Here is a 27150-nt window from a genome sequence, read left to right on the forward strand (position 1 = left end):
GATTCCTAGGGTCACCCACACCCATCAATCTAGTGTAGGGATACACGGCGTGAGCCATTGCTGGGGAATATAGGGTCCTTGTGACCCAGGAGCAGGACAGCAGCTGTAGAGCGGTCATGTGTGCGTTTATCTAGAAGTAGTGAGCGGAAGCTTCTGCTTTCACTATGAATGCATCTGGTATTACAGGAAACCATGAAGCAGGCTGTGTGTGCTGCGGGTGCAGAATGGTTGCTACTCTGGTGTTGGACACTCTCTGGGTCTGGGTGAGAGGGGCCGGGGGGCCGGTCCTTGCTGTGACCGTCGCAGGTTCTCTGTGCATACTGCAGCCTAGCTGTATCCCCCCCCCCCCCCCGCCTCGCTGCCCCCGTATTCCCAGGTATGATCCAGAGTAGGTATGCGCCTTTATATGAAAGGTCAGGGTGGCGCTTTGCCATCACCGTCCGCAGCGGAAAGGACACAGACCAGTAACAACCGGGCATTTAACATTTCCTTTATTGGAGAAACTACAATTAATATTAAGACTCGTCTCATTGTAAAGTAAACGTCTTTATTGTGTTAGTGAATCAAAATGAGCAAAAACGTTAAAAAACAAATAAGTGTAAGAGCTTGGGACAGGAATGTGGCACATGATATAAGACCATATACAGGGATATATATATATATATATATATATATATATATATATATATATACTCCAGCTGTGCGTGGGGGTGATTGTCTGGTACAGGCTGTACGTGGTGACGGCCGGAGAGCAAACATAAGGATGAGGGGTCATTTGTCCATGGAAAGCAATACAAAGGCTGCTGCGGAACGTCTTAGGAGGGGAACTGCCAGTCATTCCGCCACTCTGTAAGACACCACTGATAGGTCTGTGCTTGTAGTGCAGGACAGGGCGTCTGCTGCATGTAATCTGCTTGTGTTCAATGCTGACCGGAGAGACTGTTCTATAGAGCCGCGCAGTTCGCTTTCCCAAGAGCTTCTGCAGCAGTTCAGGCTGACTACACACGTTATCATCTAATAGGATAATAACTTCTTTTGTACACACAGTTTTCTGGTCCACTAGAGCTTACAATCTAACATCAGTGGTAAAATAAAGTGACGTTAATGGGAAGGTGTCCGGAATCCTCTGAGGCCGCGCTGCACGGACATTGCGCATACAGAGAGATCCCCCAATCATTACTATCCGACAGGGGAGCATTATTCTACAGTAAACGGCTATCACTGACGCTGTGGGCGTACATTATACGATTATCTGGGCGATCACTGACATCACTGCGCTGTGGGCGTACATTATACGATTATCTGGGCGATCACTGACATCACTGACGCTGGGCGCACATTACACAATTATCTGGGCGATCACTGACACCACTAATGGTAGGCGTACATTATACGATTATCTGGGCGATCACTGATATCACTGCGCTGTGGGCGTACATTACACGATTATCTGGGCGATCACTGACATCACTGCGCTGTGGGCGTATATTATACGATTATCTGGGCGATCACCGACATCACTGACGCTGGGCGCACATTATACGATTATCTGGGCGATCACTGATATCACTGCGCTGTGGGCGTACATTACACGATTATCTGGGCGATCACGGATATCACTGCGCTGTGGGCGTACATTACACGATTATCTGGAAGATCACGGATATCACTGCCCTGTGGGCGTATATTATACGATTATCTGGGCGATCACTGATATCACTGCGCTGTGGGCGTACATTACACGATTATCTGGGCGATCACCGACATCACTGCGCTGTGGGCGTACATTATACGATTATCTGGGCGATCACTGCGCTGTGGGCGTACATTACACGATTATCTGGGCGATCGCTGACATCACTGCTCTTGGGGTGTACATTACACAATTATCTGGGCGATCACTGACACCACTAATGGTAGGCGTACATTATACGATTATCTGGGCGATCACTGATATCACTGCGCTGTGGGCGTACATTACACGATTATCTGGGCGATCACTGACATCACTGCGCTGTGGGCGTATATTATACGATTATCTGGGCGATCACTGACATCACTGACGCTGGGCGCACATTATACGATTATCTGGGCGATCACTGATATCACTGCGCTGTGGGCGTACATTACACGATTATCTGGGCGATCACGGATATCACTGCGCTGTGGGCGTACATTATACGATTATCTGGGCGATCGCTGACATCACTGCTCTTGGGGTGTACATTACACAATTATCTGGGCGATCACTGACACCACTAATGGTAGGCGTACATTATACGATTATCTGGGCGATCACTGATATCACTGCGCTGTGGGCGTACATTACACGATTATCTGGGCGATCACTGACATCACTGCGCTGTGGGCGTATATTATACGATTATCTGGGCGATCACTGACATCACTGACGCTGGGCGCACATTATACGATTATCTGGGCGATCACTGATATCACTGCGCTGTGGGCGTACATTACACGATTATCTGGGCGATCACGGATATCACTGCGCTGTGGGCGTACATTACACGATTATCTGGAAGATCACGGATATCACTGCCCTGTGGGCGTATATTATACGATTATCTGGGCGATCACTGATATCACTGCGCTGTGGGCGTACATTACACGATTATCTGGGCGATCACCGACATCACTGCGCTGTGGGCGTACATTATACGATTATCTGGGCGATCACTGCGCTGTGGGCGTACATTACACAATTATCTGGGCGATCACGGATATCACTGCGCTGTGGGCGTACATTATACGATTATCTGGGCGATCGCTGACATCACTGCTCTTGGGGTGTACATTACACGATTATCTGGGCGATCACGGATATCACTGCGCTGTGGGCGTACATTACACGATTATCTGGGCGATCATTGCGCTGTGCACCTGAAAATAGCGCTCGGTCGGACATGATGAATTGTTCGGCACGTGTATCAGATGCAATATATTAGAAGTTGCAAGTCGCCCACATCGGGCAGTGAATGTGCTGCTGCGGCCGACTGACGGACATTTCCCCCGTCCCTGCACAGCGGGGAAACGTCTGCTGCCCGGGGGAGGAACCCCGATACCGTGTGGCTGTACGCTGGGACATATATGACAGCTTACGCCCAGGATCACTGCAGGGTGTCAGATAAAAGGGCTGTCGGTCTTAGCCGACGGTGTCGGCCCAGCATTAGACATGGATATTAGAAAGGAAATATCATAAGTGTGTTATGCTAAATAAAGGTCATTGAACTTGGCGACGTTTTCCATTAGTATAAAAACAAATCATTATTTTCTGTCTCTTAAAGAGTGTGGGTCAGTACCTCCTACCACCTGTAGGTGGCACTCTCGCCTCACATGGCGATAATGACCTAGGCCCATGTAATCAGACAAGCTGAAGAGAGCGCCGTGAATTACACGATACAGGTTACTAAGCCAAGCGGGAATACAACGAGCAGAACTGTTGGTGAATAGAAGTGACAGAAAGCGCAAGCGCAGAGAGTGACAGAACGCGCAGAGAGTGGCAGAATGCGCAGAGAGTGGCAGAACGCGCAGAGAGTGACAGAACGCGCAGAGAGTGACAGAACGCGCAGAGAGTGACAGAACGCGCAGAGAGTGACAGAACTCGTTTGAAAACTGACAGTTGGAAGATGATTGGCCGGGGCGCCATTTATCGCTCACAGCGAGTTCTATCACTCATTGATAAATGGGCCTAAGAGTAGAATCATGTGATAGAAGTAGGAACGGTAATTCTGCGTCCGTCATACAAAGCCGGGGGTCCCAGCAGACATTGCAGAACGAGGTCTATTGTGAAACATTATGACTGGGGATTTGTGCGACGTTCATGTGACTATCCAGGTCTACGGCGAATAGCCTTGGTCAGTGCGGCCGGTCACGTTGTATCATTGTTCAGGAGAACGCAGCCGCTCGGGTGTCAGGGTCACACCGAGGCACAGGTAAGCTGATGACCACTGATAATAGGACATGTTATAGTATACAGTAAGGCGATATATATTCTGCTACAGGGTCCCAATAATTGGCACGTTATAGGGGGACGATCCGCTGGCCCTATGCAATAATCAGAGTATAATACCAGGACATCGCTAGGCTGCACGGTCGCGGGTAAGGGGAACATAATGGCGGCCAGACTGTGTACGGGATAGGGACACCTGGAATGTCAAAGTTAACATTTCATAAGCCACCTGCAGTCGGAAATCACAGACGTAGATGCGAATCTTGCGTCAGGACGCGGTCGTTATAATGGGATTTCTCCCATCAGATATAGATACTGTATATATCTCCCCAGAGCCAGGCTGTAAATGTTCCCCATACGTGTTCCTAGCTCTATGTATGTTGGGCGTGTTGTGGTAAGAGTAAGAGGTATGTGTTGTGCTTGGCCATCCCAGATGTCACGCGACCACTCACAGAGGTTCCCTGGCGGGGGGGGGACCGGCAGCCATCGCACCCCGCGGTTATAAGGCAGACTATCGCAGCAGGTGGAGCGAGAGGTTCTCATCTGACGCGAGCACTCGCAGTCTCTATATAAAGCGATCGCTGGTAGCGGACGCCATTGGTGAAGCTCAGGAATGTGCGTTTACTCCTATACAACTACTGACAATTCCTTATTGTAACAACAAAACACCGCACACGTTTCTAATGACAGCAGACGCCATATTGTCAGAGAAGCGGATCCGTACATTACTGTAAGCGACTAGCGGAAAGCACCGGATTGCAGCGCGGATCTCTGCGCAGTGTATACAAGATGCAGCCTGAGTGTTTGAGAGACGCAAAATGAGCAAGAGGTACTTCTGTGGGACCGGTTCCGGGAACTGGGAGACACACCCCATCCCCCCCCTCTCTCTCCCATCTCCTCCTACGCACTGTCCGCCATTGTGACCAATAACGAGGGACGGTCAGATCTATTTACCGGACACACCTGACGCCGATTGGTGGAGTGTGGTTTGGGGCAGCTACGAGGAGCGCTCAAGCGCTCGCCCCTTACACAAAGAACAGGACTTAATATTGGACACTGGGAGAGTAGCGCCGTCCGCGGGGGCGGTGACAGGGAAATGATTGGCGTTTGCAGACTGGATTACTGAGAAAGCGGAAGGTGAGCAGAATATTATCGGACAGTTCTCCACACGGGCTATGAAGGCCGGCACCTCGTGCCTCTCACACGGAGACCGCTCTTCCCAGCTGGCGTCCGTTTCCACAGCATTTACACTTATTACGACACAGACAGTGGCTCCATCGCCCATAGTGAGCCCACACCGGCCCCCGGCCCTCACTACACGGACAGAGTTAAGAGTTTAGGCGCAAAGCTGATCAGGTTTTATTTGAAAGCATCTGAGACACCCAGGAAAGCTCTGCAGAATAGGATCCGGTGCTGGAGAAATGTGAGGTGGTTTATGCCTCCTGCCTCGCCAGTGACTCCGCCTCCTGCAGACAGAAACAGAGGAGTAAGTGTAACGATACAACCACTCGTACAGTGGCTACTATACATTATTGCAGGATGTGAGACACTGATCACAGCATCCCCAGCGGCCAATCAGATGGCTCCAATCACTGCCGTATTAGAGATGGCTGCACCAAATGGTGACACTGAGAGCAAACAAGCATGGAGCGGAGCCCCTGGACAAACCATGCTGTGCTGCTATGTGTGCATGCAGTGTAAATACTCTCTGCTTCTACATGTAGCCCACACATGCTGGCCAGATTTATTCTCACACTGCAATGTAGGTCTGAGCTATAACATGCCCCCCCCCCCCCCAAAACCTAAATCTCTGCACATGTTACATCTGCCCCCTGCAGTGCAGCATAGTGTTACACAGGTGCTCAGTTACTGGCTGCTTCTGCATGTAGCCCACACATGCTGGCCAGCTTTATTATCATACTGCAATGTAGCTCTGAGCTAGGACACACCCCTCCCACATCTAACTCTCTGCACATGTTACATCTGCCCCCCTGCAGTGCAGCATGGTGTTACCCAGGTGCTCAGTTACTGGCTGCTTCTGCATGTAGCCCACACATGCTGGGCAGCTTTATTCTCACACTGCAATGTAGATCTGAGCTAGGACACACCCCTCCCAACTCTAACTCTCTGCACATGTTACATCTGCCCCCTGCAGTGCAGCATAGTGTTACCCAGGTGCTCAGTTACTGGCTGATTCTGCATGTAGCCCACACATGCTGGGCAGCTTTATTCTCACACTGCAATGTAGATCTGAGCTAGGACAGGGCCCTCCCACACCTAACACTCTGCACATGTTACATCTGCCCCCTGCAGTGCAGCATAGTGTTACCCAGGTGCTCAGTTACTGGCTGCTTCTGCATGTAGCCCACACATGCTGGGCAGCTTTATTATCATACTGCAATGTAGATCTGAGCTATGACATGCCCCCCCCCCCCCAAACCTAACTCTCTGCACATGTTACATCTGCCCCCTGCAGTGCAGCATAGTGTTACCCAGGTGCTCAGTTACTGGCTGCTTCTGCATGTAGCCCACACATGCTGGGCAGCTTTATTCTCACACTGCAATGTAGATCTGAGCTAGGACACACCCCTCCCACACCTCTCTGCACATGTTACATCTGCCCCCTACAGTGCAGCATAGTGTTACCCAGGTGCTCAGTTACTGGCTGATTCTGCATGTAGCCCACACATGCTGGGCAGCTTTATTATCACACTGCAATGTAGATCTGAGCTAGGACAGGGCCCTCCCACACCTAACACTCTGCACATGTTACATCTGCCCCCTGCAGTGCAGCATAGTGTTACCCAGGTGCTCAGTTACTGGCTGCTTCTGCATGTAGCCCACACATGCTGGGAAACTTTATTATCACACTGCAATGTAGATCTGAGCTAGGACATGCCTCTCCCACAGCTAACTCCCTGCACATGTTACACCTGCCCCCTGCAGTGCAGCATAGTGTTACACAGGTGCTCAGTTACTGGCTGCTTCTACATGTAGCCCACACATGCTGGCCAGCTTTATTATCATACTGCAATGTAGATCTGAGCTATGACATGCCCCCCTCCCCCCCCCCCAAACCTAACTCTCTGCACGTTACATCTCCCCCCTGCAGTGCAACATGGTGTTACCCAGGTGCTCAGTTACTGGCTGCTTCTGCATGTAGCCCACACATGCTGGGCAGCTTTACTCTCACACTGCAATGTAGATCTAGGCTAGGACATGCCTCTCCCACAGCTAACTCTCTGCACATGTTACATCTGCCTCCTGCAGTGCAGCATAGTGTTACCCAGGTGCTCAGTTACTGGCTGCTTCTGCATGTAGCCCACACATGCTGGACAGCTTTATTCTCACACTGCAATGTAGCTCTGAGCTATGACACACCCCTCTGCACGTTACATCTGACCCCCCCCGCAGCATGGTGTCACCCCCGTTATTTTTGCTTTGCTCCCACCTCAGAATCCGCCCTTTCCCTGACGACAGTTATCAGCAGACATCACCATATTAATGTAATGAGACGCTGCAGAATCGCTGCCCTGGTGCTGCTGAGGGACAGAGCTTTATCTATATGTGGCAACGTGCGGGAATATACGGCTCGTACCTTTGAGCCGGGAGGAGGTGTGAGGCCCAGGAAGGTAAAGACTCTGTTATTCTCTCTGGCTTCAAAGAAATCCTCATAATTCTGTGAAAAGAAACAGACACATTATTCTGGGTTATAATGTCTACCGTCGCTACCTCCTGGCAGGTGGCATCAGACAGTGACCGGTCACTGGGCATTATTCCGGGGTTCAGGACACGGACGTGCAGATGGCAGGCGGCAGAGGAGCGTTTCTGCCATATATAACTGTATGAAAATAGCTGGCAGAGTATCGCACACATAGACCTGTCTGCAGCCACGGCCTAGATAATAAATACTGGCAGCTGGCACACGTCCTATCTAGCTCATGGGTAAATGTACAATCTACTAGCTCTGAGGGTTACCTGTGTACCCTGGAGGCGTTGTCGCGGGGTTGGTACCTTTACCTGGATAATGAGTGCCGCCCCGCCCTAATCTCCTGGGAGGGGGGGCTGATCTGTGTGGGTGAGAGAGGAGACAGACTGACTATTCCTCAGCCTCGGTCACATACTGTAATACCCCAGTGGTGCCAGCAGGTAGTGTCTGTGATCCGCAGTGGGTGCAGGGCTGTGGATCATTAGATCGACAGTGTCTAGGTCGACCACTATAGGTCGACAGTCACTAGGTCGACAGGGTTTCTAGGTCGACACGTGCTAGGTCAAAAGGTCGACATGAGTTGTTTTTTTGGTGTGGTTTTCTTTGTAGAGTGACCGGGAACCCCAATTAGTGCACCGTGTCCCCTCGCATGGCTCGCTTCGCTCGGCACAGGTTACCGTTCCAATCGTAGTCCACATGGATCGTTACGTATGAAAAAGTTCAAAAAAAGATTTATTTTTTTAAAACTCATGTCGACCTTTTGACCTGTCGACCTAGAAACCATGTCGACTTTCCAACCCTGCCGACCTAGTGACTGTCAACCTATAGTGGTCGACCTAGACAGTGTGGCTCTTCAGAGCGGATCCCTGGGTGCAGACCCTTGGTACGGTTTGGGAGGCGCCAGTAAAATTACTAGCGGATTAGAGTAGGGGTGAGAGTGGATTCCTGAGGGGGGGGGGGGGGGGGGCAGGATGAGAGGAATTGCCCCTGAAATCCCCATTATTACCCATCTTTTCCGATGAGAATTTACCTTAGGAAATGCAAACCCAGGACAGACAGGAACGCCGTAGCGTATGGTGCCAGGAACGCCGTAGCGTATGGTGCCAGGAACGCCGTAGCGTATGGTGCCAGGAACGCCGTAGCGTATGGTGCCAGGAGTGCCACTAAGTACCGGAGAACCGGGGGAGGGGGTGTACAGACGCCTCTTACCCCAATGTATCGGTGGTCATTGAAGATCAGCGGGGGGAGGGGATTGCCGGTTGCCGGCCGACACTCTTCTGGGACGTTCTCCCTCATCCATTTTCGGTTCTCCTCGTTGGCAGCGATATCCTTCTCCTCAAATTCGATCTTCATGGCTTCCAGGAGCCCCAGAACCATCTGCTGCTGCTTCTTTATCTGAAACAAACAGAATGCACTGAGGATAGAAGAAACCAAACACAGGACAGAAGCCTTCTCCTCCAATCCCCAGCAGCGGAGAGAGGCCACAGGGAACCGTGTGCGGGCCGCAATCCCCATCATCCGTCACAGCATACTGTCAGGTCTGTAGTGACGTTACCAGCATACACAGGGCCTAATTCAGACCTGATCGCAGCAGCAAAATTGTTCTCTAATGGGCAAAACCATGTGCACTGCAGGTGGGGCAGATGTAACACGTGCAGAGAGAGTTAGATTTTGGTGAGGTGTGATCAAACTGAAATCTAATTTGCAGTGTAAAAATAAAGCAGCCAGTATTTACCCTGCACAGAAACAATATAACCCACCCAAATCTAACTCTCTCTGCACATGTTACATCTGCCCCATCTGCACTGCACATGGTTTTGACTATTAGAGAACAATTTTGCTGCTGTGATCAGGTCTGAATTAGGCCCACAGATGGCTTCACTCTACATATATCATCACGTGTCCCATGTCTCCTGTATGCGGGGAGGCTGAGAGGGTGGGGTACGGGCAGTATGGGGAACCAGTGCCACGTGGACACAACCACCCGCGGTACCCCGGTTTATCTGATGTCCCAGCAGCCCTGATTGTATGTGCGGCCCGTAGACGTCATATGTATGTAATCGCTGCCGATATGGTGACTAGCGATCCCCCGGCAACGCTACTAGACAGCAGATGGGGACTGGGAGAGGGTCAGAGGTCACTGACGATAATGTATAGGAGTGCAGGGTCATTAGGGGTCAGAGTCCCATCTCCGACACCCAGGAGATACGAGAGAGAGAGAGAGAGAGAGAGAGAGAGAGAGAGAGAGAGAGAGAGAGAGAGAGAGAGAGAGAGAGAGAGAGAGAGAGAGAGAGAGAGAGAGAGAGAGAGAGAGGGGCTATAGATATATATAATGGCAGCACGGATGGTGTAGTGGTTAGCATAACTGCCTCATAGCACTGAGGTCATGGGTTTGATTCACACCATGGCCCTATCTGTGTGGAGTTTGTATTTGAGGGTATCCGGTCTATAGATCTATAATAAAAAGGTGTATGGTCAACACGCATTAGGGCCGACAGAGTCAAAAGGTTGACAAATGTTCTTTAGTTTTTTTTTACAACAACTTTTGCTGCATTATCCACGTCACACACTATCACCTTTACACTATCACCTGTACACTACCACCTGTACACTATCACCTTCACACTATCACCCTATCACCTTCACACTATCACCTTCACACTATCACCTTCACACTATCACCTTCACACTATCACCTATCACCTTCACACTATCACCCTATCACCTGTACACTATCACCTGTACACTATCACCTGTACACTATCACCTGTACACTATCACCTTCACACTATCACCTTCACACTATCACCTTCACACTATCACCTTCACACTATCACCCTATCACCTGTACACTATCACCTTCACACTATCACCTTCACACTATCACCTGTACACTATCACCTGTACACTATCACCTGTACACTATCACCTGTACACTATCACCTGTACACTATCACCTGTACACTATCACCTTCACACTATCACCTTCACACTATCACCTTCACACTATCACCTTCACACTATCACCTTCACACTATCACCTTCACACTATCCACTATCACCTTCACACTATCACCCTATCACCTGTACACTATCACCTTCACACTATCACCTGTACACTATCACCTGTACACTATCACCTGTACACTATCACCTGTACACTATCACCTGTACACTATCACCTTCACACTATCCACTATCACCTTCACACTATCACCCTATCACCTGTACACTATCACCTGTACACTATCACCTTCACACTATCACCTTCACACTATCACCTTCACACTATCACCTTCACACTATCACCTTCACACTATCACCTTCACACTATCACCTTCACACTATCACCTTCACACTATCACCTTCACACTATCACCTTCACACTATCACCTGTACACTATCACCTGTACACTATCACCTTCACACTATCACCTTCACAATATCACCTTCACACTATCACATGTACACTATCACATGTACACTATCACCTGTACACTATCACCTGTACACTATCACCTGTACACTATCACCTGTACACTATCACCTTCACACTATCACCTGTACACTATCACCTTCACACTATCCACTATCACCTTCACACTATCCACTATACACTATCACCCTATCACCTGTACACTATCACCTTCACACTATCACCTGTACACTATCACCTTCACACTATCACCTTCACACTATCCACTATCACCTTCACACTATCACCCTATCACCTTCACACTATCACCTGTACACTATCACCTGTACACTATCACCTGTACACTATCACCTGTACACTATCACCTGTACACTATCACCTTCACACTATCACCTTCACACTATCACCTTCACACTATCACCTTCACACTATCACCTGTACACTATCACCTGTACACTATCACCTGTACACTATCACCTGTACACTATCACCTTCACACTATCCACTATCACCTTCACACTATCACCCTATCACCTGTACACTATCACCTTCACACTATCACCTGTACACTATCACCTGTACACTATCACCTGTACACTATCACCTTCACACTATCACCTTCACACTATCACCTGTACACTATCACCTGTACACTATCACCTGTACACTATCACCTTCACACTATCACATGTACACTATCACCTGTACACTATCACATGTACACTATCACCTGTACACTATCACCTTCACACTATCACCTTCACACTATCACCTTCACACTATCACCTGTACACTATCACCTGTACACTATCACCTGTACACTATCACCTGTACACTATCACCTGTACACTATCACCTTCACACTATCCACTATCACCTTCACACTATCACCCTATCACCTGTACACTATCACCTTCACACTATCACCTGTACACTATCACCTGTACACTATCACCTGTACACTATCACCTGTACACTATCACCTGTACACTATCACCTTCACACTATCACCTTCACACTATCACCTTCACACTATCACCTTCACACTATCACCTGTACACTATCACCTGTACACTATCACCTTCACACTATCACCTGTACACTATCACATGTACACTATCACCTGTACACTATCACCTGTACACTATCACCTTCACACTATCACCTTCACACTATCACCTTCACACTATCACCTGTACACTATCACCTGTACACTATCACCTTCACACTATCACCTGTACACTATCACCTGTACACTATCACCTGTACACTATCACCTTCACACTATCACCTTCACACTATCACCTTTACACTATCACCTTTACACTATCACCTTTACACTATCACCTTCACACTATCACCTTCACACTATCACCTGTGCACTATCACCTGTACACTATCACCTTCACACTATCACCTGTACACTATCACCTGTACACTATCACCTTCACACTATCACCTGTACACTATCACCTGTACACTATCACCTTCACACTATCACCTGTACACTATCACCTTTACACTATCACCTTTACACTATCACCTTTACACTATCACCTTCACACTATCACCTTCACACTATCACCTGTACACTATCACCTGTACACTATCACATGTACACTATCACCTTCACACTATCACCTGTACACTATCACCTGTACACTATCACCTGTACACTATCACCTGTACACTATCACCTTTACACTGTCACCTTTACACTGTCACCTTTACACTATCACCTTTAGTAACCTTGTGGTGAGCGGACACACTTCCAAAAATTGGGGTAAAAAATTTTTTTAAAAACACAAAACAACCAATTTTTGTGTGTGTGTCTACCTTTTGACACTGTCGACTTTATGACCATCGGCTTTTTGACCCTGTCGACCCTTTTATTGACAACCGTTTGACCCTGTCGACCTAATGACTGTCTATCTTTTTAATATCTATTTTCTGTATCAGAACCGTGCCTGCGTGCATTTCCTCCGGGTACTCCAGTTTCCTCCCACACGCCAAATACATACCTCCCTGTGAAGAGGGACATCTGCGCGCGCTTAGCGTGTGGGCGCCCGAAAAGGGGGCATAGTCTATCGAAAACGGGACGTGGCTTCGCGGGAGGGTCCATGATCGTGAGCCACGCCCCATTTCCGTCACTGAGGGGGTAAGCCCAGCGCTCTGTGAGCTGCTGACATGCCCCCTCTCCTCGTGTCTCCACTGAATAGACGCTGAGCAGCGAGTGCAGGAGCCTCCCAACTGACCCCCCCCCCCCCCACCACCACCACCACCACCACCACCACGGGACACCAGGCCGGGGACATGTGGGTCTGAGAAGCTGGAGAGGAAGGGATGGGGGTCATACGGAGTATGGGAGAGCACTGGGACATCCAGGAGAAGACAGAGAGCAGCGGAAGAGGACGGCGGGAGATTTCTGCTACTGCGCAGTGCCCGGTCTCCGGAGACAGCGGAGAGGTAAGTATGTGGGTGCAGGGTGTGGGTATCCCTGAACCCAGGCCCCCACGTGCACCGCCCTCCCTGCGCCTATTACAGATACGCCACTGCCAGGAACACAGACAGGTAGAGGGAGGGCGCTGGAATTATTAGGAAGCGCATTAAGGCCGTGTTTCTCCGCACTGTCTAATGAGAGATTGCAGGTGAGAGGAATCCCGTGGGACGCACCCGGCTACAGTATGTATATAGTCTCTGGGGGAATATTACCGATATACAGATGTGCCCCATACACTTCTGCCGCAGGCACACCATACAGCGCTTCACTTCACGCCATGTCCCCTGCTCACACCCAGCGTATATATATCACTTCACGCCATGTCCCCTGCTCACACCCAGCGTGTATATATATATATATATTGCAAGGAATAGAAGGCTGTGCGATCAATGTTTAACGTCCTTAATAATCCATAAAGTCCATGTATATTTTTGATGATGGTGCAGGCGCTTCTAAACAGTGTAACCACACTGTTGGTATGAACTGAAAAGGAATAATGAAGGCGCACTCAGTGAATCAAGAATAAAACAGATTTACTGAAAATAACAAGCTCACATACATCAAGGTAAGAAATCACCGGCTCATGGAAATCGACCAAGCTGCATCTCATATCACTCTCAGCGGTCCGTTTCTCAGGTTGCCGGCATATGGTAGTTCTCAAGTCCGCGTCTTAGCTTGCAGGACAAAAGTTCACAGTTGGAACAAACACGTCTTGGTTTAGGCCACGCCCAACGCGTTTCGTCACGATATGACGAAACGCGTTGGACGTGGCCTAAACCAAGACGTGTTTGTTCCAACTGTGAACTTTTGTCCTGCAAGCTAAGACGCGGACTTGAGAACTACCATATGCCGGCAACCTGAGAAACGGACCGCTGAGAGTGATATGAGATGCAGCTTGGTCGATTTCCATGAGCCGGTGATTTCTTACCTTGATGTATGTGAGCTTGTTATTTTCAGTAAATCTGTTTTATTCTTGATTCACTGAGTGCGCCTTCATTATTCCTTTTCAATATATATATATATATATATATATATATATATATATATATATATATATATATATATATATATATATATATATCACTTCACGCCATGTCCTCTGCTGACACCCAGCGTATATATCACTTCACACCATGTCCCCCTGCTCACACACAGCGTATATATATATCACTTCACGCCATGTCCCCTGCTCACACCCAGCATATATATCACTTCACGCCATGTCCCCTGCTCACACCCAGCGTATATATATCACTTCACTCCATGTCCCCTGCTCACACCCAGCGTATATATCACTTCGCGCCATGTCCCCTGCTCACACCCAGCGTATATATATCACTTCACTCCATGTCCCCTGCTCACACCCAGCGTATATATATATATCACTTCACGCCATGTCCCCTGCTCACACCCAGCGTATATATATATATCACTTCACGCCATGTCCCCCTGCTCACACCCAGCGTATATATCACTTCACTCCATGTCCCCCTACTCACACCCAGCGTATATATCTCTTCACGCCATGTCCCCTGCTCACACCCAGCGTATATATCACTTCACGCCATGTCCCCTGCTCACACCCAGCGTATATATCACTTCACGCCATGTCCCCTGCTCACACCCAGCATATATATATCACTTCACGCCATGTCCCCTGCTCACACCCAGCGTATATATCACTTCACGCCATGTCCCCCTGCTCACACCGAGCGTATATATCACTTCACGCCATGTCCCCCTGCTCACACCCAGCGTATATATCACTTCACGCCTTGTCCCCCTGCTCACACCCAGCGTATATATATATCACTTCACGCCATGTCCCCCTGCTCACACCCAGCGTATATATCACTTCACGCCATGTCCCCTGCTCACACCCAGCGTATATATCACTTCACGCCATGTCCCCTGCTCACACCCAGCGTATATATATCACTTCACTCCATGTCCCCTGCTCACACCCAGCGTATATATCACTTCACGCCATGTCCCCTGCTCACACCCAGCGTATACATCACTTCACGCCATGTCCCCCTGCTCACACCCAGCGTATATATATCACTTCACTCCATGTCCCCTGCTCACACCCAGCGTATATATCACTTCACGCCATGTCCCCTGCTCACACCCAGCGTATATATCACTTCACGCCATGTCCCCTGCTCACACCCAGCATATATATCACTTCACGCCATGTCCCCTGCTCACACCCAGCGTATATATATCACTTCACTCCATGTCCCCTGCTCACACCCAGCGTATATATCACTTCGTGCCATGTCCCCTGCTCACACCCAGCGTATATATATCACTTCACTCCATGTCCCCTGCTCACACCCAGCGTATATATATATATATATCACTTCACGCCATGTCCCCTGCTCACACCCAGCGTATATATATATATCACTTCACGCCATGTCCCCCTGCTCACACCCAGCGTATATATCACTTCACTCCATGTCCCCCTACTCACACCCAGCGTATATATCTCTTCACGCCATGTCCCCTGCTCACACCCAGCGTATATATCACTTCACGCCATGTCCCCTGCTCACACCCAGCGTATATATCACTTCACGCCATGTCCCCTGCTCACACCCAGCATATATATCACTTCACGCCATGTCCCCTGCTCACACCCAGCGTATATATATCACTTCACTCCATGTCCCCTGCTCACACCCAGCGTATATATCACTTCGCGCCATGTCCCCTGCTCACACCCAGCGTATATATATCACTTCACTCCATGTCCCCTGCTCACACCCAGCGTATATATCACTTCACGCCATGTCCCCTGCTCACACCCAGCGTATATATATCACTTCACTCCATGTCCCCTGCTCACACCCAGCGTATATATCACTTCACGCCATGTCCCCTGCTCACACCCAGCGTATATATATCACTTCACTCCATGTCCCCTGCTCACACCCAGCGTATATATCACTTCACGCCATGTCCCCTGCTCACACCCAGCGTATATATCACTTCACGCCATGTCCCCCTGCTCACACCCAGCGTATATATATATATCACTTCACGCCATGTCCCCCTGCTCACACCCAGCGTATATATATATCACTTCACGCCATGTCCCCTGCTCACACCCAGCGTATATATCACTTCACACCATGTCCCCTGCTCACACCCAGCGTATATATCACTTCACGCCATGTCCCCTGCTCACACCCAGCGTATATATCACTTCACTCCATGTCCCCCTACTCACACCCAGCGTATATATCTCTTCACACCATGTCCCCTGCTCACACCCAGCGTATATATCACTTCACGCCATGTCCCCTGCTCACACCCAGCTTATATATCACTTCACGCCATGTCCCCTGCTCACACCCAGCGTATATATATCACTTCACTCCATGTCCCCTGCTCACACCCAGCGTATATATCACTTCACGCCATGTCCCCTGCTCACACCCAGCGTATATATATCGCTTCACTCCATGTCCCCTGCTCACACCCAGCGTATATATCACTTCACGCCATGTCCCCTGCTCACACCCAGCGTATATATATCACTTCACTCCATGTCCCCTGCTCACACCCAGCGTATATATCACTTCACGCCATGTCCCCTGCTCACACCCAGCGTATACATCACTTCACGCCATGTCCCCCTGCTCACACCCAGCGTATATATATCACTTCACTCCATGTCCCCTGCTCACACCCAGCGTATATATCACTTCACGCCATGTCCCCTGCTCACACCCAGCGTATATATCACTTCACGCCATGTCCCTGCTCACACCCAGCATATATATCACTTCACGCCATGTCCCCTGCTCACACCCAGCGTATATATATCACTTCACTCCATGTCCCCTGCTCACACCCAGCGTATATATCACTTCGCGCCATGTCCCCTGCTCACACCCAGCGTATATATATCACTTCACTCCATGTCCCCTGCTCACACCCAGCGTATATATATATATCACTTCACGCCATGTCCCCTGCTCACACCCAGCGTATATATATATATCACTTCACGCCATGTCCCCCTGCTCACACCCAGCGTATATATCACTTCACTCCATGTCCCCCTACTCACACCCAGCGTATATATCTCTTCACGCCATGTCCCCTGCTCACACCCAGCGTATATATCACTTCACGCCATGTCCCCTGCTCACACCCAGCGTATATATCACTTCACGCCATGTCCCCTGCTCACACCCAGCATATATATATCACTTCACGCCATGTCCCCTGCTCACACCCAGCGTATATATCACTTCACGCCATGTCCCCCTGCTCACACCGAGCGTATATATCACTTCACGCCATGTCCCCCTGCTCACACCCAGCGTATATATCACTTCACGCCTTGTCCCCCTGCTCACACCCAGCGTATATATATATCACTTCACGCCATGTCCCCCTGCTCACACCCAGCGTATATATCACTTCACGCCATGTCCCCTGCTCACACCCAGCGTATATATCACTTCACGCCATGTCCCCTGCTCACACCCAGCGTATATATATCACTTCACTCCATGTCCCCTGCTCACACCCAGCGTATATATCACTTCACGCCATGTCCCCTGCTCACACCCAGCGTATACATCACTTCACGCCATGTCCCCCTGCTCACACCCAGCGTATATATATCACTTCACTCCATGTCCCCTGCTCACACCCAGCGTATATATCACTTCACGCCATGTCCCCTGCTCACACCCAGCGTATATATCACTTCACGCCATGTCCCCTGCTCACACCCAGCATATATATCACTTCACGCCATGTCCCCTGCTCACACCCAGCGTATATATATCACTTCACTCCATGTCCCCTGCTCACACCCAGCGTATATATCACTTCGTGCCATGTCCCCTGCTCACACCCAGCGTATATATATCACTTCACTCCATGTCCCCTGCTCACACCCAGCGTGTGTATATATATATCACTTCACGCCATGTCCCCTGCTCACACCCAGCGTATATATATATATCACTTCACGCCATGTCCCCCTGCTCACACCCAGCGTATATATCACTTCACTCCATGTCCCCCTACTCACACCCAGCGTATATATCTCTTCACGCCATGTCCCCTGCTCACACCCAGCGTATATATCACTTCACGCCATGTCCCCTGCTCACACCCAGCGTATATATCACTTCACGCCATGTCCCCTGCTCACACCCAGCATATATATATCACTTCACGCCATGTCCCCTGCTCACACCCAGCGTATATATCACTTCACGCCATGTCCCCCTGCTCACACCGAGCGTATATATCACTTCACGCCATGTCCCCCTGCTCACACCCAGCGTATATATCACTTCACGCCTTGTCCCCCTGCTCACACCCAGCGTATATATATATCACTTCACGCCATGTCCCCCTGCTCACACCCAGCGTATATATCACTTCACGCCATGTCCCCTGCTCACACCCAGCGTATATATCACTTCACGCCATGTCCCCTGCTCACACCCAGCATATATATATATATCACTTCACGCCATGTCCCCTGCTCACACCCAGCGTATATATCACTACACGCCATGTCCCCTGCTCACACCCAGCGTATATATATATCACTTCACGCCATGTCCCCCTGCTCACACCCAGCGTATATATCACTTCACGCCATGTCCCACTGCTCACACCGAGCGTATATATCACTTCACGCCATGTCCCCCTGCTCGCACCCAGCGTATATATCACTTCACGCCATGTCCCCCTGCTCACACCCAGCGTATACATCACTTCACGCCATGTCCCCCTGCTCACACCCAGCGTATATATATATCACTTCACGCCATGTCCCCTGCTCACACCCAGCGTATATATATATATATCACTTCACGCCATGTCCCCTGCTCACACCCAGCGTATATATATATATATCACTTCACGCCATGTCCCCTGCTCACACCCAGCGTATATATCACTTCACGCCATGTCCCCCTGCTCACACCCAGCGTATATATATATCACTTCACGCCATGTCCCCTGCTCACACCCAGCGTATATATCACTTCACGCCATGTCCCCTGCTCACACCCAGCGTATATATATCACTTCACGCCATGTCCCCTGCTCACACCCAGCGTATATATATCACTTCACGCCATGTCCCCTGCTCACACCCAGCGTATATATATATATATATATCACTTCACGCCATGTCCCCTGCTCACACCCAGCGTATATATATATATATCACTTCACGCCATGTCCCCTGCTCACACCCAGCGTATATATATATATATATATATATATCACTTCATGCCATGTCCCCCTGCTCACACCCAGCGTATATATCACTTCACTCCATGTCCCCCTACTCACACCCAGCGTATATATCTCTTCACGCCATGTCCCCTGCTCACACCCAGCGTATATATCACTTCACGCCATGTCCCCTGCTCACACCCAGCGTATATATCACTTCACGCCATGTCCCCTGCTCACACCCAGCATATATATATCACTTCACGCCATGTCCCCTGCTCACACCCAGCATATATATCACTTCACGCCATGTCCCCTGCTCACACCCAGCGTATATATATCACTTCACGCCATGTCCCCTGCTCACACCCAGCGTGTATATATATCACTTCTCGCCATGTCCCATGCTCACACCCAGCGTATATATCACTTCACGCCATGTCCCCCTGCTCACACCCAGCGTATATATATCACTTCACGCCATGTCCCCTGCTCACACCCAGCGTGTATATATCACTTCATGCCATGTCCCCCGCTCACACCCAGCGTATATATATCACTTCATGCCATGTCCCCCGCTCACACCCAGCATATATATATATCACTTCATGCCATGTCCCCTGCTCACACCCAGCGTATACCTCACTTCACGCCATGTTCCTTGCTCACACCCAGCGTATATATACATCACTTCACGCCATGTCCCCTGCTCACACCCAGCGTATATATATCACTTCACGCCATGTCCCCTGCTCACACCCAGCGTATATATCACTTCACGCCATGTCCCCCTGCTCACACCCAGCGTATATATATATATCACTTCACGCCATGTCCCCTGCTCACACCCAGCGTATATATCACTTCACGCCATGTCCCCTGCTCACACCCAGCGTATATATATCACTTCACGCCATGTCCCCTGCTCACACCCAGCGTATATATATCACTTCACGCCATGTCCCCTGCTCACACCCAGCGTATATATATATATATATCACTTCACGCCATGTCCCCTGCTCACACCCAGCGTATATATATATATATCACTTCACGCCATGTCCCCTGCTCACACCCAGCGTATATATATATATATATATATCACTTCATGCCATGTCCCCCTGCTCACACCCAGCGTATATATCACTTCACTCCATGTCCCCCTACTCACACCCAGCGTATATATCTCTTCACGCCATGTCCCCTGCTCACACCCAGCGTATATATCACTTCACGCCATGTCCCCTGCTCACACCCAGCGTATATATCACTTCACGCCATGTCCCCTGCTCACACCCAGCATATATATATCACTTCACGCCATGTCCCCTGCTCACACCCAGCATATATATCACTTCACGCCATGTCCCCTGCTCACACCCAGCGTATATATATCACTTCACTCCATGTCCCCTGCTCACACCCAGCGTGTGTATATATATATCACTTCACGCCATGTCCCCTGCTCACACCCAGCGTATATATATCACTTCACTCCATGTCCCCTGCTCACACCCAGCGTATATATCACTTCGTGCCATGTCCCCTGCTCACACCCAGCGTATATATATCACTTCACTCCATGTCCCCTGCTCACACCCAGCGTGTGTATATATATATCACTTCACGCCATGTCCCCTGCTCACACCCAGCGTATATATATATATCACTTCACGCCATGTCCCCCTGCTCACACCCAGCGTATATATCACTTCACTCCATGTCCCCCTACTCACACCCAGCGTATATATCTCTTCACGCCATGTCCCCTGCTCACACCCAGCGTATATATCACTTCACGCCATGTCCCCTGCTCACACCCAGCGTATATATCACTTCACGCCATGTCCCCTGCTCACACCCAGCATATATATATCACTTCACGCCATGTCCCCTGCTCACACCCAGCGTATATATCACTTCACGCCATGTCCCCCTGCTCACACCGAGCGTATATATCACTTCACGCCATGTCCCCCTGCTCACACCCAGCGTATATATCACTTCACGCCTTGTCCCCCTGCTCACACCCAGCGTATATATATATCACTTCACGCCATGTCCCCCTGCTCATACCCAGCGTATATATCACTTCACGCCATGTCCCCTGCTCACACCCAGCGTATATATCACTTCACGCCATGTCCCCTGCTCACACCCAGCATATATATATATATCACTTCACGCCATGTCCCCTGCTCACACCCAGCGTATATATCACTACACGCCATGTCCCCTGCTCACACCCAGCGTATATATATATCACTTCACGCCATGTCCCCCTGCTCACACCCAGCGTATATATCACTTCACGCCATGTCCCACTGCTCACACCGAGCGTATATATCACTTCACGCCATGTCCCCCTGCTCGCACCCAGCGTATATATCACTTCACGCCATGTCCCCCTGCTCACACCCAGCGTATACATCACTTCACGCCATGTCCCCCTGCTCACACCCAGCGTATATATATATCACTTCACGCCATGTCCCCTGCTCACACCCAGCGTATATATATATATATCACTTCACGCCATGTCCCCTGCTCACACCCAGCGTATATATATATATATATCACTTCACGCCATGTCCCCTGCTCACACCCAGCGTATATATCACTTCACGCCATGTCCCCCTGCTCACACCCAGCGTATATATATATCACTTCACGCCATGTCCCCTGCTCACACCCAGCATATATATCACTTCACGCCATGTCCCCTGCTCACACCCAGCGTATATATATCACTTCACGCCATGTCCCCTGCTCACACCCAGCGTATATATATATATATATATCACTTCACGCCATGTCCCCTGCTCACACCCAGCGTATATATATATATCACTTCACGCCATGTCCCCTGCTCACACCCAGCGTATATATATATATATATATATATCACTTCATGCCATGTCCCCCTGCTCACACCCAGCGTATATATCACTTCACTCCATGTCCCCCTACTCACACCCAGCGTATATATCTCTTCACGCCATGTCCCCTGCTCACACCCAGCGTATATATCACTTCACGCCATGTCCCCTGCTCACACCCAGCGTATATATCACTTCACGCCATGTCCCCTGCTCACACCCAGCATATATATATCACTTCACGCCATGTCCCCTGCTCACACCCAGCATATATATCACTTCACGCCATGTCCCCTGCTCACACCCAGCGTATATATATCACTTCACGCCATGTCCCCTGCTCACACCCAGCGTGTATATATATCACTTCTCGCCATGTCCCATGCTCACACCCAGCGTATATATCACTTCACGCCATGTCCCCCTGCTCACACCCAGCGTATATATCACTTCACTCCATGTCCCCCTACTCACACCCAGCGTATATATCTCTTCACGCCATGTCCCCTGCTCACACCCAGCGTATATATCACTTCACGCCATGTCCCCTGCTCACACCCAGCGTATATATCACTTCACGCCATGTCCCCTGCTCACACCCAGCATATATATATCACTTCACGCCATGTCCCCTGCTCACACCCAGCGTATATATCACTTCACGCCATGTCCCCCTGCTCACACCGAGCGTATATATCACTTCACGCCATGTCCCCCTGCTCACACCCAGCGTATATATCACTTCACGCCTTGTCCCCCTGCTCACACCCAGCGTATATATATATCACTTCACGCCATGTCCCCCTGCTCATACCCAGCGTATATATCACTTCACGCCATGTCCCCTGCTCACACCCAGCGTATATATCACTTCACGCCATGTCCCCTGCTCACACCCAGCATATATATATATATCACTTCACGCCATGTCCCCTGCTCACACCCAGCGTATATATCACTACACGCCATGTCCCCTGCTCACACCCAGCGTATATATATATCACTTCACGCCATGTCCCCCTGCTCACACCCAGCGTATATATCACTTCACGCCATGTCCCACTGCTCACACCGAGCGTATATATCACTTCACGCCATGTCCCCCTGCTCGCACCCAGCGTATATATCACTTCACGCCATGTCCCCCTGCTCACACCCAGCGTATACATCACTTCACGCCATGTCCCCCTGCTCACACCCAGCGTATATATATATCACTTCACGCCATGTCCCCTGCTCACACCCAGCGTATATATATATATATCACTTCACGCCATGTCCCCTGCTCACACCCAGCGTATATATATATATATATCACTTCACGCCATGTCCCCTGCTCACACCCAGCGTATATATCACTTCACGCCATGTCCCCCTGCTCACACCCAGCGTATATATATATCACTTCACGCCATGTCCCCTGCTCACACCCAGCATATATATCACTTCACGCCATGTCCCCTGCTCACACCCAGCGTATATATATCACTTCACGCCATGTCCCCTGCTCACACCCAGCGTATATATATATATATATATCACTTCACGCCATGTCCCCTGCTCACACCCAGCGTATATATATATATCACTTCACGCCATGTCCCCTGCTCACACCCAGCGTATATATATATATATATATATCACTTCATGCCATGTCCCCCTGCTCACACCCAGCGTATATATCACTTCACTCCATGTCCCCCTACTCACACCCAGCGTATATATCTCTTCACGCCATGTCCCCTGCTCACACCCAGCGTATATATCACTTCACGCCATGTCCCCTGCTCACACCCAGCGTATATATCACTTCACGCCATGTCCCCTGCTCACACCCAGCATATATATATCACTTCACGCCATGTCCCCTGCTCACACCCAGCATATATATCACTTCACGCCATGTCCCCTGCTCACACCCAGCGTATATATATCACTTCACGCCATGTCCCCTGCTCACACCCAGCGTGTATATATATCACTTCTCGCCATGTCCCATGCTCACACCCAGCGTATATATCACTTCACGCCATGTCCCCCTGCTCACACCCAGCGTATATATATCACTTCACGCCATGTCCCCTGCTCACACCCAGCGTGTATATATCACTTCATGCCATGTCCCCCGCTCACACCCAGCGTATATATATCACTTCATGCCATGTCCCCCGCTCACACCCAGCATATATATATATCACTTCATGCCATGTCCCCTGCTCACACCCAGCGTATACCTCACTTCACGCCATGTTCCTTGCTCACACCCAGCGTATATATACATCACTTCACGCCATGTCCCCTGCTCACACCCAGCGTATATATATCACTTCACGCCATGTCCCCTGCTCACACCCAGCGTATATATCACTTCACGCCATGTCCCCCTGCTCACACCCAGCGTATATATATATATCACTTCACGCCATGTCCCCTGCTCACACCCAGCGTATATATCACTTCACGCCATGTCCCCTGCTCACACCCAGCGTATATATATCACTTCACGCCATGTCCCCTGCTCACACCCAGCGTATATATATCACTTCACGCCATGTCCCCTGCTCACACCCAGCGTATATATATATATATATCACTTCACGCCATGTCCCCTGCTCACACCCAGCGTATATATATATATATCACTTCACGCCATGTCCCCTGCTCACACCCAGCGTATATATATATATATATATATATCACTTCATGCCATGTCCCCCTGCTCACACCCAGCGTATATATCACTTCACTCCATGTCCCCCTACTCACACCCAGCGTATATATCTCTTCACGCCATGTCCCCTGCTCACACCCAGCGTATATATCACTTCACGCCATGTCCCCTGCTCACACCCAGCGTATATATCACTTCACGCCATGTCCCCTGCTCACACCCAGCATATATATATCACTTCACGCCATGTCCCCTGCTCACACCCAGCATATATATCACTTCACGCCATGTCCCCTGCTCACACCCAGCGTATATATATCACTTCACGCCATGTCCCCTGCTCACACCCAGCGTGTATATATATCACTTCTCGCCATGTCCCATGCTCACACCCAGCGTATATATCACTTCACGCCATGTCCCCCTGCTCACACCCAGCGTATATATATCACTTCACGCCATGTCCCCTGCTCACACCCAGCGTGTATATATCACTTCATGCCATGTCCCCCGCTCACACCCAGCGTATATATATCACTTCATGCCATGTCCCCCGCTCACACCCAGCATATATATATATCACTTCATGCCATGTCCCCTGCTCACACCCAGCGTATACCTCACTTCACGCCATGTTCCTTGCTCACACCCAGCGTATATATACATCACTTCACGCCATGTCCCCTGCTCACACCCAGCGTATATATATCACTTCACGCCATGTCCCCTGCTCACACCCAGCGTATATATCACTTCACGCCATGTCCCCCTGCTCACACCCAGCGTATATATATATATCACTTCACGCCATGTCCCCTGCTCACACCCAGCGTATATATCACTTCACGCCATGTCCCCCTGCTCACACCCAGCGTATATATATATCACTTCACGTCATGTCCCCTGCTCACACCCAGCGTATATATCACTTCACGCCATGTCCCCCTGCTCACACCCAGCGTATATATCACTTCACGTCATGTCCCCCTGCTCACACCCAGCGTATATATCACTTCACGCCATGTCCCCCTGCTCACACACAGCGTATATATATATCACTTCACGCCATGTCCCCCTGCTCACACACAGCGTATATATATATCACTTCACGCCATGTCCCCTGCTCACACCCAGCGTATATATCACTTCACGCCATGTCCCCTGCTCACGCCCAGCGTATATATATCACTTCACGCCATGTCCCCTGCTCACACCCAGCGTGTATATATCACTTCACGCCATGTCCCCTGCTCACACCCAGCGTATATATCACTTCACGCCATGTCCCCTGCTCACACCCAGCGTATATATCACTTCACGCCATGTCCCCTGCTCACACCCAGCGTATATATCACTTCACGCCATGTCCCCTGCTCACACCCAGCATATATATATCACTTCACGCCATGTCCCCTGCTCACACCCAGCGTATATATATCACTTCACTCCATGTCCCCTGCTCACACCCAGCGTATATATCACTTCGCGCCATGTCCCCTGCTCACACCCAGCGTATATATATCACTTCACTCCATGTCCCCTGCTCACACCCAGCGTATATATCACTTCACGCCATGTCCCCTGCTCACACCCAGCGTATATATATCACTTCACTCCATGTCCCCTGCTCACACCCAGCGTATATATCACTTCACGCCATGTCCCCTGCTCACACCCAGCGTATACATCACTTCACGCCATGTCCCCCTGCTCACACCCAGCGTATATATATATCACTTCACGCCATGTCCCCCTGC

At 49.8% G+C, this 27150-nt stretch overlaps 1 protein-coding gene across 1 annotated transcript in view; it reads right to left on the bottom strand.

The window, feature by feature from the left end:
- Positions 1–527: 527 nt before the first annotated feature.
- SH3BGRL (SH3 domain binding glutamate rich protein like) overlaps positions 528–27150 on the bottom strand; it is a 61692-nt gene continuing 35069 nt past the window's right edge. Inside the window, exons 2-4 of the mRNA XM_063938403.1 lie at positions 8889–9074; positions 7569–7649; positions 528–5436 (exon numbers count right to left, since the gene is read on the bottom strand). Coding sequence (XP_063794473.1) covers positions 5404–5436; positions 7569–7649; positions 8889–9074 — 300 coding nt within the window. The 3' untranslated portion in view covers positions 528–5403. The remainder of the gene's footprint in view (positions 5437–7568; positions 7650–8888; positions 9075–27150) is intronic.

The sequence above is a fragment of the Pseudophryne corroboree genome, chromosome 8, assembly GCF_028390025.1.
Source record: "Pseudophryne corroboree isolate aPseCor3 chromosome 8, aPseCor3.hap2, whole genome shotgun sequence".
Lineage (NCBI taxonomy): Eukaryota > Metazoa > Chordata > Amphibia > Anura > Myobatrachidae > Pseudophryne > Pseudophryne corroboree.